Source organism: Lutjanus erythropterus, chromosome 17 (genome assembly GCF_056507025.1).
Source record: "Lutjanus erythropterus isolate fLutEry1 chromosome 17, fLutEry1.hap2, whole genome shotgun sequence".
NCBI classification, from domain to species: domain Eukaryota; kingdom Metazoa; phylum Chordata; class Actinopteri; order Lutjaniformes; family Lutjanidae; genus Lutjanus; species Lutjanus erythropterus.
In genome coordinates this window covers 26,470,170-26,482,477 of record NC_139333.1, presented here as the reverse complement: position 1 = coordinate 26,482,477, position 12,308 = coordinate 26,470,170, and the positions used below count along the sequence as shown (strand labels likewise).

Below are 12,308 nucleotides of genomic sequence, written 5' to 3'. Positions count from 1 at the left end.
TATTTACTGGAGAGAAAAAAAGAAAAAAAAAAGAACTTCTGGTACACAAGACTGTATTTTTTAATTTTTATTCTTATTTTTTTTAACATTTCTCTAATTGTTGCTTTTTGGTGAATTATTGAATATTTTTACTTCTTTGGGCCTCAAACAATTATTGATGAATGACCACATGAGAAGTTCAGAGAGCAAATATTTAATTTTTAACAATATATTATCTGTAAAAGTTATATTTTATGTAACATCTTAATCTGAAAAGTAATAAGTGATGTTGTACAGTGAAAAGTAGGCTGCAGTATTTGCCTCTGAGACGAGTTTAAGTTGCATAAAATAAAAATACTCAAACAAAGTACAAGTTGCTCAGAACTATACTTCAGTGCAGTACTCGAGTAAAAGTACCCAGCTGGTTTCCGGAATAATAAAGTGAAAATTAACAGCAGCTGTCTGATTATTCGACCTGACTAGTACTTAAAATCAAACGTGTTTTCAGAGATTTTCACTCTCAGGTCAAAGTTTGGAGGATTAAAGGTTTATTCTGCACTCAAACCTAAAAGACGTGACCAATAAACAGGCTCGGAGTGACTCTGGTGTCTCTGTGTCCTGCTCTGTAACCTACATGCCCTCGATGATAAGAGTCGGAGCAGAGAGACAGAAAAAACTCATCCATCATCCGCCGGGCCGGTCTGAGGCGCCCTCTGCTGGCGGATCATCTGCATTACAGCCTCTCACCACAGCAGCTGCAGCAGCGAACTGAACTCACACACACACACACACACACACACACACACACACACACACACACACACACACACATTCTCTCTCTCTCCCTCTCTCTCTCTCTCTTACACACACACAGGGTCTGCCAGATGTTGAGCATCCATGACACCATAAACTGTTACCGGCCTCCCAAAAAACTGTTCAAGGTGACATTTGTTTCATGTATTTCATCACTATGATCGAATGAACGAGGCTGCCTTAAATTACATGTGAGAGGTGGTGGATTAAAAATGACATGAAGTTTGACTCATTCTTTAATTTGAACATAAATATGCTTTTCTCACTTAGATTACATTTTAGAGCTGATTTGGACTTCATTACCCAATTAATTCCCTGTTAAAATAAAGTATCTGTTGAAACATAAAAAAGTTAGTGTCCAGGCTAGCCTAAAATTTTAAGTTGACTGAATTTGACAAAACAAGGTGAAGTATTTTTGTAATTATTCAAAACAGTCGTATTTGAGATAATACGTTCTGTAAGCTTCAGATGTTAAGTTGAACCAACAACTCTTCAGGCACACTGACAAACGTTACAAACAAATTTAACTTCTGTTTACATTTCCTCAGTTTGAAAGTCAGTTCTTCATCTTGAAGTGTATTAGAAACATGCAGCATTTAAATTTGATTTGGAACTAATTTGCCAATTTATTACCTAATTAATTCACTATATTTGTTTTAACTTAAAAAAAAAAAAAGTTAGTGTCTGGGCTACCATAAAAATTTAAGTTGACTGAATCTGAAAAGACAAGTTAAGGTAATTTTGTACTGATACAAAACAAACAGACATTTCTAGTCAAATAAACTTAAGTATTTCACTTGTACTTCAAACAAAAACATGTTCAATAAGCTTAAGATTTTAAGTTGAACAAAAAACTGCAGCCACTCTGACAGAAATTACAAACAGAGTACATTTCCTTAGTTTAAAGAGTCACTTCTTCATCTTACAGTGTAGAGACATGAGACATTACATTTCATTTTAGAACTGATTAGACCATTTATTACCTAATTAATTCACTGTAAAATTAAGAACTTGTTTTAACTTGAAAAAAACAGTTGGTGTCCTGCTACCATAAAAATTTAAGTTGACTGAATCTGTTAAGAATCTGTTCTGAATCTGTTGAGGTGATGTTGTACTGATTCCAAACAAATAAACTTTTCTAACCAAATAAACTTGATATTAACTCTGTTGCATGTTCGGTGTTGCACGTTCTGCAGGCACTGATGAACTTTACAAACCAACAGTTCTAATTTTGAAGTGTGTTAGAGACACAACAAGTTTTAATCATATGAGTCTTCTTAAAATGTAAAAAAGGGAGGGTTTCAGGAGAGTTTTAACTCTCAAACGAGGCATGCTGGGAAGTCTGCTAATACACTGATCGTTCTCCTTTAGAAATGTAATTTAATGAGTTGATTGAATTCTGCAGAACAGTCATTCAACTTGTCATTTCAAATCAAAAGACTTCAAGTTAGAAGAGCTGGTGTTCAGAGGGGAGGTGATTTTGTATTTATTCAAAACAAACTTTTTTAGTCAAATAAAGTTGATATTAATTCAGTTGTACTTGAGAAAACATGTTCAGTAAACTGAAAATATTAATGTGAACCAACAACAGTTCAGCCACACTGGAAACAAACAAACACATTTGATTTACATTTACCTCATCTTAAAATGTATTAGACACGCAGCACGCAATGCATGCTGGGAAGTCTGCTAAACTGCTGGTTGTGATTTTTGTTTTTTAGGAACTTAATTTAATGAGTTGAATGAACTCAGCACAGTACATTTACTCATGTCAAAAGACCTCAAGTTAGAAGAATTCATGTCTATAAGTTCTGAAAATAAAAACTACAAATTTAAGTTTAATTAACTTGAATCAATAAAACTTGTGTATTCATGTTAAGTTAATAAGAAAAGACGAGTTGACTCAAATAAATTATGTATGATTTTCACTGCATTGTTACTTTAAGACTTTGAATTCAGTATTTTTACTTTTAATGGAGTTTAGTACTCCTGTACTCATATTGCTGCTGCACAAGTAACAGATCTGAGCACTGACTGGAGAAACTGATTATGTTAAAAGTCACAAATAAAACTAATGGTTCTAATAACTGATCAATACAACTTATATATTAATGTTAAGTTAATAAGGAAAGTGTTGATTCCTCTAAATTCATATATGATTTTTACAGGAAACAGTATGTTTTATTCAAAGAATATAACCCATCTGTCCTTAAAAATAGTGGTTTTGATGCCTTATGGTGGTCAGTTACTATATATCCTGCACCACTTTCTTTACACATTTTTAATTGTTGTTATTGTAAAGCAGAGCAGACAAAAGAGGAGCAAAATCCACACTTACGCAGCGTGTTTGCAGTGATTTTTTAAATCATTTTTTAAATCTTTCATCCTAACTACAACACTGTGATTTGAGATATACTAGAAATAAAGACATTTAACTCTCGCATGTGCAAAACACAGACAGTTTTTTCCTTCATGTGCGAGTCTCCATCGTGACGGTGCAAAGTCTGGCAGCAGCAGTGTGCGCTTCCTTCCTCCTGACGCATCTGCAGCGGCTGCAGCAGTCTACATCGTCTACTGACCCAGCGATGATCCCCGCCGCCATGAATTATGCATGAGATCCGGGTACAGATTACCCCTATCAATATGCAATACTCATTACGCTGGTTAAATTGCCACTTAATAGTTATGAATATGTGGAAAATGTCTGGGACCCATATAGCCCACCACCACTGATTTTAACTTTTTTTTTTCTACCTGAAATGAGTTTGAAAAGACTTTGAAAATATTGCAGAAGTCTCATAAAGCCTTCAGTTTCCTGGAGATAATATCATTATGTTTTATTAGAGGCCGGCAGACAATGCATAGGCAGAGATTTCTTTATGTAAAGCCAGTGAGGCTTGTGTGTCCAGCTCAGAGTTGTCCGAGACTTCACCTTTGGCCGCTCGGTGACTTGACAGATCGGAATAAATCACTCCGGGAGCTCGCTCAAGTTCGTTTCATGTCAGCAAAGCCTCGAATTAGCAGCCTAAATTTAGAGATTTAAACATTTTATGCTTGCAAAATAAAGCACTTTGTGTTTTTCTCGCTATTTTGAACACCCGAATCTCTAATCAGTATTTACAATTTCTGCAGAAATAGAGGCCTATAGCGAGAGCCTTTTGCAAGGACAAGTTTTGACATTTTATATTAAAAGTGTTAAAAAATGAAGTGTAGTTCTGCGGGTGGAAATGTGGAAGAAAGGTGGCTCAGATTGCAGGAGTGTAAATAACATTTCTGAGGAAATGTGCACTCAAGAGCCCCATAAAAACTTGAAATTTAATCTGACATTTAAAAATAAAATTAAATATTTCTATGGATGCAGTTTGCCAAGTTTTTTTTCCCCCCCTAAATATGACTGGACATCACCTTCCTTCCTTCCCCAGACCAGTCCAGCCTTTCCAGTCCCATCCATGCAGTTAAGCCGTCACTTTCATTCAAGGTTGTGAATTATATAGTACATTGTCTACTCCCCAAAACCATAAAACCAACTTTATGGACCTCACGTGACTTTTCACAGTCTGTAAGTAATATAGGCCTATACAATCTTTGGCAAGGGGGGATTTTTACCAAACTTCAGCCTTGCCTATATACCTGTACGCCAAAGCTCACTCTTTTTTTTCCTTTTTTTTTTAGGGGATTTTATCACCAACATGTTTTCCACACGCATCTCGCTGCAGAGACAGTCAGTCAGAGGAGGTAAGTTTGAAAAAGTTCTGTTTTCTCTGTCACTTTGTTGAGCCAAAAAATGTAGCCTAAAAATCTTTTTTGTTCGTGTGACACTTTTATAATTCTTACAGGTTAATCATTAGCGAGTTAGGTTATTACGCAGCTCTATCTCCGCTGCTTTAAAACCTCTAACTAAGCTAAAACCTGGATTTTTTTTTATTATTCTGTATTTATTCTACTTGATAATACAGTCGAGAGACACGTTCAAAGCAATTGAGAGAAACTTTATTTTCCAAGCGCTATGAGTTCACTTACAAATACAAAAAGCTTATTGGCGAAAAAAGCTTACATCACTGCCTAGTATCCACAGAAGAATAACCCTTTGCACTAAAAATTTATCACATTGACAGGTTGAATACATTTGCATTGCTCATAATTAGTCCTAAACAATAATAATAATAATAATAATAATAATAATAACAGATGCACAAAATATCCTAGAGAGCTACACATTGGCTTGAAAGTTTTATGGATCTTGGCCACATCAAAAATAGCAGTAAAACTTACACTAAAGCGCTTTTTTTTTAAATGGCCCCGGAATACATTACATTCAATGAAGAGCAGCATATGGTTTGGAAACTTTTTTTTTTTCTTCTTTACAATGAATTTTACTCCTGTTAGACCGTCAAGAAGAAGTCACAATAAAGAGCTCAAGTTGGAACACCTTCAATAGAGACAGAAAGAGCAAAAAGCAATGACAATCAATACCCCCAATAATATTTACATCTTATTTGACATCTAAGCTATCATAGTACAACAACAGTCAACTAAAAATGGCATTTTAAGACCACAGAATACTTCTTTTTCTATCACAATAGCATGCTGGAAGGAAGGTGCTGCGCTTTGCTTTACAGTACTCATGGATTTCTTTTTTTCTTTCTTCTTCTTTTTTTTTTTTTTTTAACTATTTATCATTATTTTTACTCATCTCCCCCCAACCAAAAAGAGTTATTCAGTTGTGGAAGGCGCTGCCTCCTGTCACAAGGCTCATGCTTTTCAGTTTATTGTCCTTCTTCCACTTCATCCTGCGGTTCTGAAACCAGATTTTGATCTGTCTTTCGGAAAGACACAGGGCGTGGGCTATCTCTATCCTCCGCCGTCTGGTTAGGTACCTATTGAAGTGAAACTCTTTCTCCAGCTCTAGCGTCTGGTAGCGGGTGTACGCAGTTCGGGCCCTTTTCCCATCAGGTCCAGTCATATCTACAATTTTACAGAGAATCCAGAAAAATTAGCAACTGCAACTCAACAACAACGGACTTCTAGACTTTTTTTTTTTTGGAGGGGGAGGGGGGCTTCAGCATGGGGATGTGATGGACAGAAAGATGAGAATGAGCTGATGCAAGGGGAAGGAAGGAAGCATGCAACCAACACGACACATAACAACACTCCACGGGTATTATTAGAGCTTTTCTTATCTCCAACTCTCTGCGTTTAAATGCCCCCAAAAAATCCACATTTTCACAACCCATCCTGTCTGACAGGCTCCAGCGGCTGTTAACCTCACAAACACCCATAAACACTCAACAAATACTGCCCTTTTCTCCACCATCCACACCGAGCTGCTCACTCATGCAACACTTGACAGATTTATGACACCGCCAGCGTGACATCCCTCAAATCAAAACTAAATATTATTAGAGGTGTAAATAAATATACCATGGCTTATGTGCAGTTTCCGCATCCAGGGGAATATTTGTGGCGATTGGCACTCGTTTGATGTGGGAGTGGAGGAGGTGGCGTTGGGGTCCTGGTGCTGCTGCTGCTGAGGCTGCTGCTGCTGCTGCTGCTGCTGCGCCCGCGGTGCCGTGCTGCCGGAGCCGCCGCTGCTGTGCGCGCCTTCCTCGGTCTCGGAGGCGACCGTGGCGTCCTCTATCTCCGTGAAATGAGCGCTGTTGCTTTTGTTGAGCGTGTTGCCGACGGAGGTCGTGCTCCGGTCAGAGGGAGGAGAGGGGCTTTTTAGTTCCAGCGGCTCCCGGTTGGACGTGGCGCACGACGGAGGCACCGACTCTGGAGACGAGAGCGAGCAGTTGGGCGTCTGTCTGTAGCGGGCGTCGGGCGCGAATCCCCGGGCATCCTCCCTCACGGCCCCGAAGTGGCTGCCCGTGTTGGTGCGGTTCACGGTTAGGTCCATGCCATTGTAGTTGTAGCCGAAAGACCCGGAGTGCATGGTGCCAGGGTCTCTGAAGGAGCCGCTCACAGCGCCGTTAGTCCCATAATTTAGTAACTGATAGTCGGAGCCATTTGGATAGCGCCCTGAGAACGAGTTTACAAAGTAAGAGCTCATTTGCTTGGATTTTTAAAGCCTCGATTTGTAGATCTTTGTCGCTATAATCCTGTGTGCTTGCACGATTTATGGATGCAATCATGAATTATAAGCAATGAAGCCCTACTGTACTTTGCCAGGTATGCGGCCAAATATGGGAGAGCGTTCGGGAATCACGTGCCTTTGTTGACCAGTCGTAAATCCTCACTGATGACTTCAAGAGGTAATTCATGCTCCATGGTTACAAATGATGACGAAATAATGGTCGTTAGGCTCCAGTCAATGGTGCCTCCCCGCTGCGCCCCTGAGAGCCGCGCAGGCAGAGAGCGCCATCTTCCGGACAGAGGTGGTATCGCTCCGCCGGGACGCGCTGTCAGGCCCCCGGAGTCATCCATCATTTATGTAACACGCTGATAATATAGGCCACAAAAGGCTCAGGTAGCACATAACAGAGACTTATCAGACATTTTGACGCGTAAAGTGTCAAACTGGAAATTATTTTAATCTTTCTACTGGTTTCATGGGAATTTATTGGCTTATTTAGGCTTCAGAAGCAGTGCAAAAGCCTTTAGTGGTATAAATGATAATAATAATGATGATAATATTTTTCTTGAGGATGAAAGACGCCACAAGATTTTCCAATATACATCAAAAAGCCTTTATTTTCTATGTACAATTTCCTAAACAAAATATTGCACACAATATCCAGATGTGCATTGAACACACAACAATAAATAACATGTAACATTTCTGTAACATCTGTACAAATGTTAAGAGTTGATGGCACAACAAGCCTATAGACTATTATAGACAACAACTACACCACGAGATGTACAGTGAAGGACAAAAAGGTTCTTTTTAATAATAAAAATCATAGAAATAAAACTCAGTAGGCCTACGATCATGAGGTAACAACATTGTCAAAAACTAAAACACTAAAAATTATTTACATTTTGGCGGATTTTTGCATAGTCCCCTAAATAAAACACACGAGCACAAACAGGACAAACAGAGGAGGACCTGATTTTTAACATCATCACCGTGCAGATACTGAAATAAAGCCTATCACTCTATCTCTAACATGTGATTTGCACTTTTATCTACAAAGAAATACATTTTTATTTTAAGGTGTGTGCGCACAATTACACACACGTGCCTTCTTTGTTTCTCTCAGTGTCCTTTTATTTTTTTAGTTCTTCTTCTCCGCCTCCTCCTCATCCTCGGGTGTCTTTGAGGGATTCAGGAGTTTGTTCTCCTTTTTCCACTTCATCCTGCGGTTCTGAAACCAGATTTTGATCTGTCTCTCCGTCAGACACAGGGCGTGCGAGATCTCTATCCGGCGCCTCCTGGTCAGGTAGCGGTTAAAGTGGAACTCCTTCTCCAGCTCCAGAGTCTGGTAGCGGGTGTAGGTCTGTCGGCCCCTGCGGCCACTGTTGCCAAATGGACCTGAAACAAAGAACCAGATCATAAATTATTGATTAAATACTTGTCATAAGTGAATTTGAGGGTGTAGGAGAAAAATCTACCTGAGAATGCACTGGAAATCTGTAGACGTGTGTCTGAAAAAATACAATAAAGTGGTACTTCAGCTTCAAATGACAGTTTTATGACATTAAAATATAATAATGTATCGTGTGTGAAGTTGTAAATGATGATATAGTAATTAACTTCACTCTATTGTATACATATTTTTTAAAATTTCTCCTATAATATTCCTAAAACAGCCTCTTCCTATAGGTGCGCAAACGTCTCACAGTGGAATTAATAGCATATATTCATTTTTTTAAAAGTATTTTCTCTAAAACCACAATATTTCCTATGTAGTAAATAATAATATAGTAATTAACTGTAGTCTAATTGTTTATTTAAAAAATTTCCCCTATAATAATCCTCTAACAGCCTCTTCCTATAGGTACGCAAACGTCTCACAGTGATATTCAATAGCATATATTCTTTTTTTATTTATATTTCCTATAAAATCACTATATTTTTAAAGTAGTAAATGATAGTATAGTGGTTAACTGTATTCTTATGTATACGTGTTTTAATTTTCTCCCATGACATTCTTAAAACAGCCTCTTCCTATAGGTACGCAAACGTCTCACAGTGGTATTGATAGCATATATTCATTTTGAAAAAACAGTTTCTGTAAAATCACAATATTTTCAAAGTAGTAAATGATAATATAGTGACTGACTGTACTCTAATGTATATATTTCTTTTTAATTTCCTCCTATAATGTTCTTAAAACAGACTCTTCCTGTAGGTACACAAACGTCTCACAGTGGAAATCAATAGCATATTTTCATTCTTTAAAACTATTTTCTATCAAAATCACTGTATTTTAAGTAGTAAATGATGATATAGTGATTAACTGTACTCTATTGCATGCATATTTTTAAGTGTCTCCCACAGTGTTCCTCTGATAGTGTCTTCCTATAGGTACGCAAACGTCTCACAGTGGAATTCAGTAGCATATATTCATTTTTTAAAAACATATTTTCTATAAAATCGCTATATAGTCTAATAATATTTCTTTATCATTCTTATGACACGCCTTGCAGTGAGGTCATGATGATCCGTGCAGGTATTTTATTTTGAAAAACCTCCTAAATGATCTTAAATGATGTCATTAATGAAGCTACAATAGGTTGTAGCCTATATGCGTGGTGCGTAAAAGTGACCTCATGGTGCGTTTTCTGTCTCATGACATCAGTATATTGTTCTGTATAATTACAGTAGGGCTGTACAGTCAGAATCAAACTGCGCATCAATGAATAAAGCTTGACTTTTTGAAAAATAAATTAAAATTTAAAGTTTTTGTGTTTATTTTGGGACATTTAATGGTTTAATGTTGCTCTAAAAGCGAAAAAAGGCCCACTCTGGAGATGCCATGTGACCCGGGTTCAGTCAGAGCTTTAAGTTGGAGCTCGGGTGATGTAGGCCAAGTCTGTACGTGCGTGCGTGCGTGTGTGTGCGCGTACAGTCGTGTATGTATGTATGTGATGATGATGGAGTAGCCGAAGCCCTGAAGGCGCATGAAGATCCGTGCGTAATCACGCAAGCAATAATCCCAAACTCTACTTTTTGTTCTGTAATTATCTGATGATTTGGTGATTTTAAGTTAATTGAATATCAATGTGAGTGTGTGGCTGTCAGGTAAAACTATGTGAGGCTCAGGCTGCAGGAGCCTTTTACCTCCAGGCAGCAGCTGAATGACAACAACAGAGCCAAACGTGCACTTTTCGTACTCACCGGCGGAGCAGGCGTTCATCCTCTGCATCCACGGGTAGATGAGGGTGGAGGACTTGTCGTCGAGGCTGCTGCTCATGCTGACAGTCTGCTCGGGGCACTCCGCTTTGCGCTGCTGGTGCTCCTGAGTGACAAACAGCGGCTGCTCGTCGCGACTCGAGAAGGCGCAGGAGCCCTCCGCGTCCTTGTAGAAAGTCCCCACCGGGTTGTAGTCGCAGGGCGCCGCTCCTCCACCAGCAGCCCGGCCGTAGATGGCCGCGGCCGCTGCGCCCGTCTGCTGGTAGTACGACGCGGGGTAAACCTTCTCCTGCATGTTGGCTGCGGCTCCATATGTGGCCGCGTTGGAATAGTGTCTTAACGGATCGGTGTATCCCGAGGAATATAGCGGTATCTGACCCAGGAGAGAGTCCTGTCCTCCCGGCAGAGACACGGGGAAAGTTGAGTTAACAAAATAGGAACTCATTGGGTGGACAACGGGGTGTATATACTCCGGAGGAATATGATTTGTTGTCTTTTATAGTCCAAGTGCTTTTGCCATTACTTTATCCGAGATTTGGTTTTTGCTGAGAGGGGGGGTTGTGAGGTGCCACTGAACACAGAGGGGAAGTGTACCATCTGATCAACCTCTGGCCAATCACCGCCGCCTGTGCTTGCACTATTGCACCCATGGGGGGCTCTTGTTGCGCGCAGGGGTCCCCGGTGAATCGAAATGAAGCGCTCCAGCCTGTCGAGGCTTTACGCACGCTCACGCACACAGATGCTGAGACTCATAGAAATGCATATACACTTTTAAAAAACCAACATACATACAAAATAACTGTTTGTGTCGGAACTTTTCGTTTTACGCATATACAGTCCAGTAAAACAGACCAAACAGGCGCACTTCTCCCCCTCCGTAATAAACAAGCACGCCCGCACAAGCTCTACCTCTCTCTCCCTCTCTCTCTCACACACACACACACTCATATACACACACTTACACACACACGATGCAAGAAAAAAGAAGAAAACACTTTTTTGCGCAATATTTCCATTTACGCACAAATTACGCACAAATATCTCCTCTAACCTTCACTCCCATTTGATAAAATAATCTACTGTAACTAATAAACACACAAACACGCACACGCACACACAATGCAAAAAAGAACAGAAAACATCGCAATGAAAACACTTCTTTGTGCATTATTTCCATTTACGTACAAATCTCTCCTCCTCTGACCTTAACTCCCATTTTAATTAAATAATCTCCTGTAACTAATAAACTAATAAACGCGCTGTATTCTCACTGCATCTGAGAGAAATCCCCATAATGAGTGTGACTGAATCCAAGTTGACGCAGAGGGAAAAAACCGCGTCACTAATGTTCATATTTCACTCTTTAAAAAGGTGTTTAAAGGCTCGTCCTGATCTGTCACTGAAGTCCATGAAGACGCACAGCAGAGAGCAGGAGGGAGGACACGCGCTTCCACACATCATCATCACCATCATCATCATCATCACCTTCACCCACCGTGATCAAGTGGAAACTAATTCCTCATTTTTAACAAACTGTGAGTATTTAAGTGTGAAATAAGCCACTTATCAGGATTTAATCACCGATCAATAACTGTTTAGAAACAAACACATTAATTAACGTTACAGGTAGCTTTTATTAATACTGTGTTAATTAACGTTGCTGTTTTTATTTATAATGAACATTATCTTCATTATGTATCAGTTAAGTAATATTAGTTGCTTTGAATAATTAATAAAAACCCAAGTTTAGTGTCTCGCTCCTCAGTCAAAGCGATTTATTTATAATGAATTTCACCATGTTACAGGATTTTTGTGCAAAAAATATGTGAATTTCTTAAATAAACCGTTATAATTTAACATTTATCATGTTTATAATTCCATATAGATATTTTTAACCGTTTTAATAAGCTTTCGCCTTTAGAAAAGATCCTCTATTACATGGAAAATGAACAAAAATAACGAAATAGAAGACTGCAATGTTAAAATAATGTGAATCTTTAATTTATAATAAAATAATTGAAATAATTAAGTAGAAAAATACATATTTGTAGTATATTATCTTATAAAAATGAACAATTCTGTTTGCTGTCTTTGCTTTAGCTTTAGATCCAGCACGCTCCTGAAATATCCATTATTCGGATAAAATCCGTTTGGAAAACGTTTAATTTATTTTTTTTAAATAAATGAATAACAATAATAATCATCTTTGGCTTCAGTA

At 38.6% G+C, this 12,308-nt stretch overlaps 2 protein-coding genes across 3 annotated transcripts; both read right to left on the bottom strand.

The window, feature by feature from the left end:
- Nucleotides 1-5,137: 5,137 nt before the first annotated feature.
- Nucleotides 5,138-7,043, bottom strand: hoxb5b (homeobox B5b). The gene is made up of 2 exons (XM_084741324.1): nt 6,214-7,043; nt 5,138-5,757 (listed from the first exon to the last, which is right to left on the bottom strand). The coding sequence occupies exons 1-2, from the start codon at nt 6,839-6,841 to the stop codon at nt 5,510-5,512; spliced, it is 876 nt and encodes a 291-aa protein (XP_084597450.1). The 5' UTR covers nt 6,842-7,043; the 3' UTR covers nt 5,138-5,509.
- Nucleotides 7,044-7,464: 421 nt separating this feature from the next.
- hoxb6b (homeobox B6b) lies at nt 7,465-10,927 on the bottom strand. 2 transcript variants are annotated; one of them, XM_084741325.1, is made up of 3 exons: nt 10,076-10,927; nt 8,347-8,379; nt 7,465-8,266 (listed from the first exon to the last, which is right to left on the bottom strand). In XM_084741325.1, exons 1-3 carry the CDS (start codon nt 10,533-10,535, stop codon nt 8,010-8,012), a joined length of 750 nt encoding a protein of 249 aa, XP_084597451.1. In that variant the 5' UTR covers nt 10,536-10,927; the 3' UTR covers nt 7,465-8,009. The 2 variants fall into 2 exon arrangements, with proteins under 2 accessions (XP_084597451.1, XP_084597452.1); XM_084741326.1 differs by lacking the exon at nt 8,347-8,379.
- Between the last annotated feature and the right edge of the window lie 1,381 nt (nt 10,928-12,308).

Excerpts from the sequence above, each read along its gene's own strand:
- hoxb5b (XM_084741324.1), bottom strand. The coding sequence starts at position 6,841 with ATGAGCTCTTACTTTGTAAACTCGTTCTCAGGGCGCTATCCAAATGGC. Across the intron at positions 5,758-6,213 it reads GAAACTGCACATAAGCCATG|ATATGACTGGACCTGATGGG; the intron begins GTATATTTATTT and ends GTAAAATTGTAG.
- hoxb6b (XM_084741325.1), bottom strand. The coding sequence starts at position 10,535 with ATGAGTTCCTATTTTGTTAACTCAACTTTCCCCGTGTCTCTGCCGGGA. Across the intron at positions 8,380-10,075 it reads GATGAACGCCTGCTCCGCCG|ACACACGTCTACAGATTTCC; the intron begins GTGAGTACGAAA and ends GTATTTTTTCAG. Across the intron at positions 8,267-8,346 it reads GATTTCCAGTGCATTCTCAG|GTCCATTTGGCAACAGTGGC; the intron begins GTAGATTTTTCT and ends TCTTTGTTTCAG.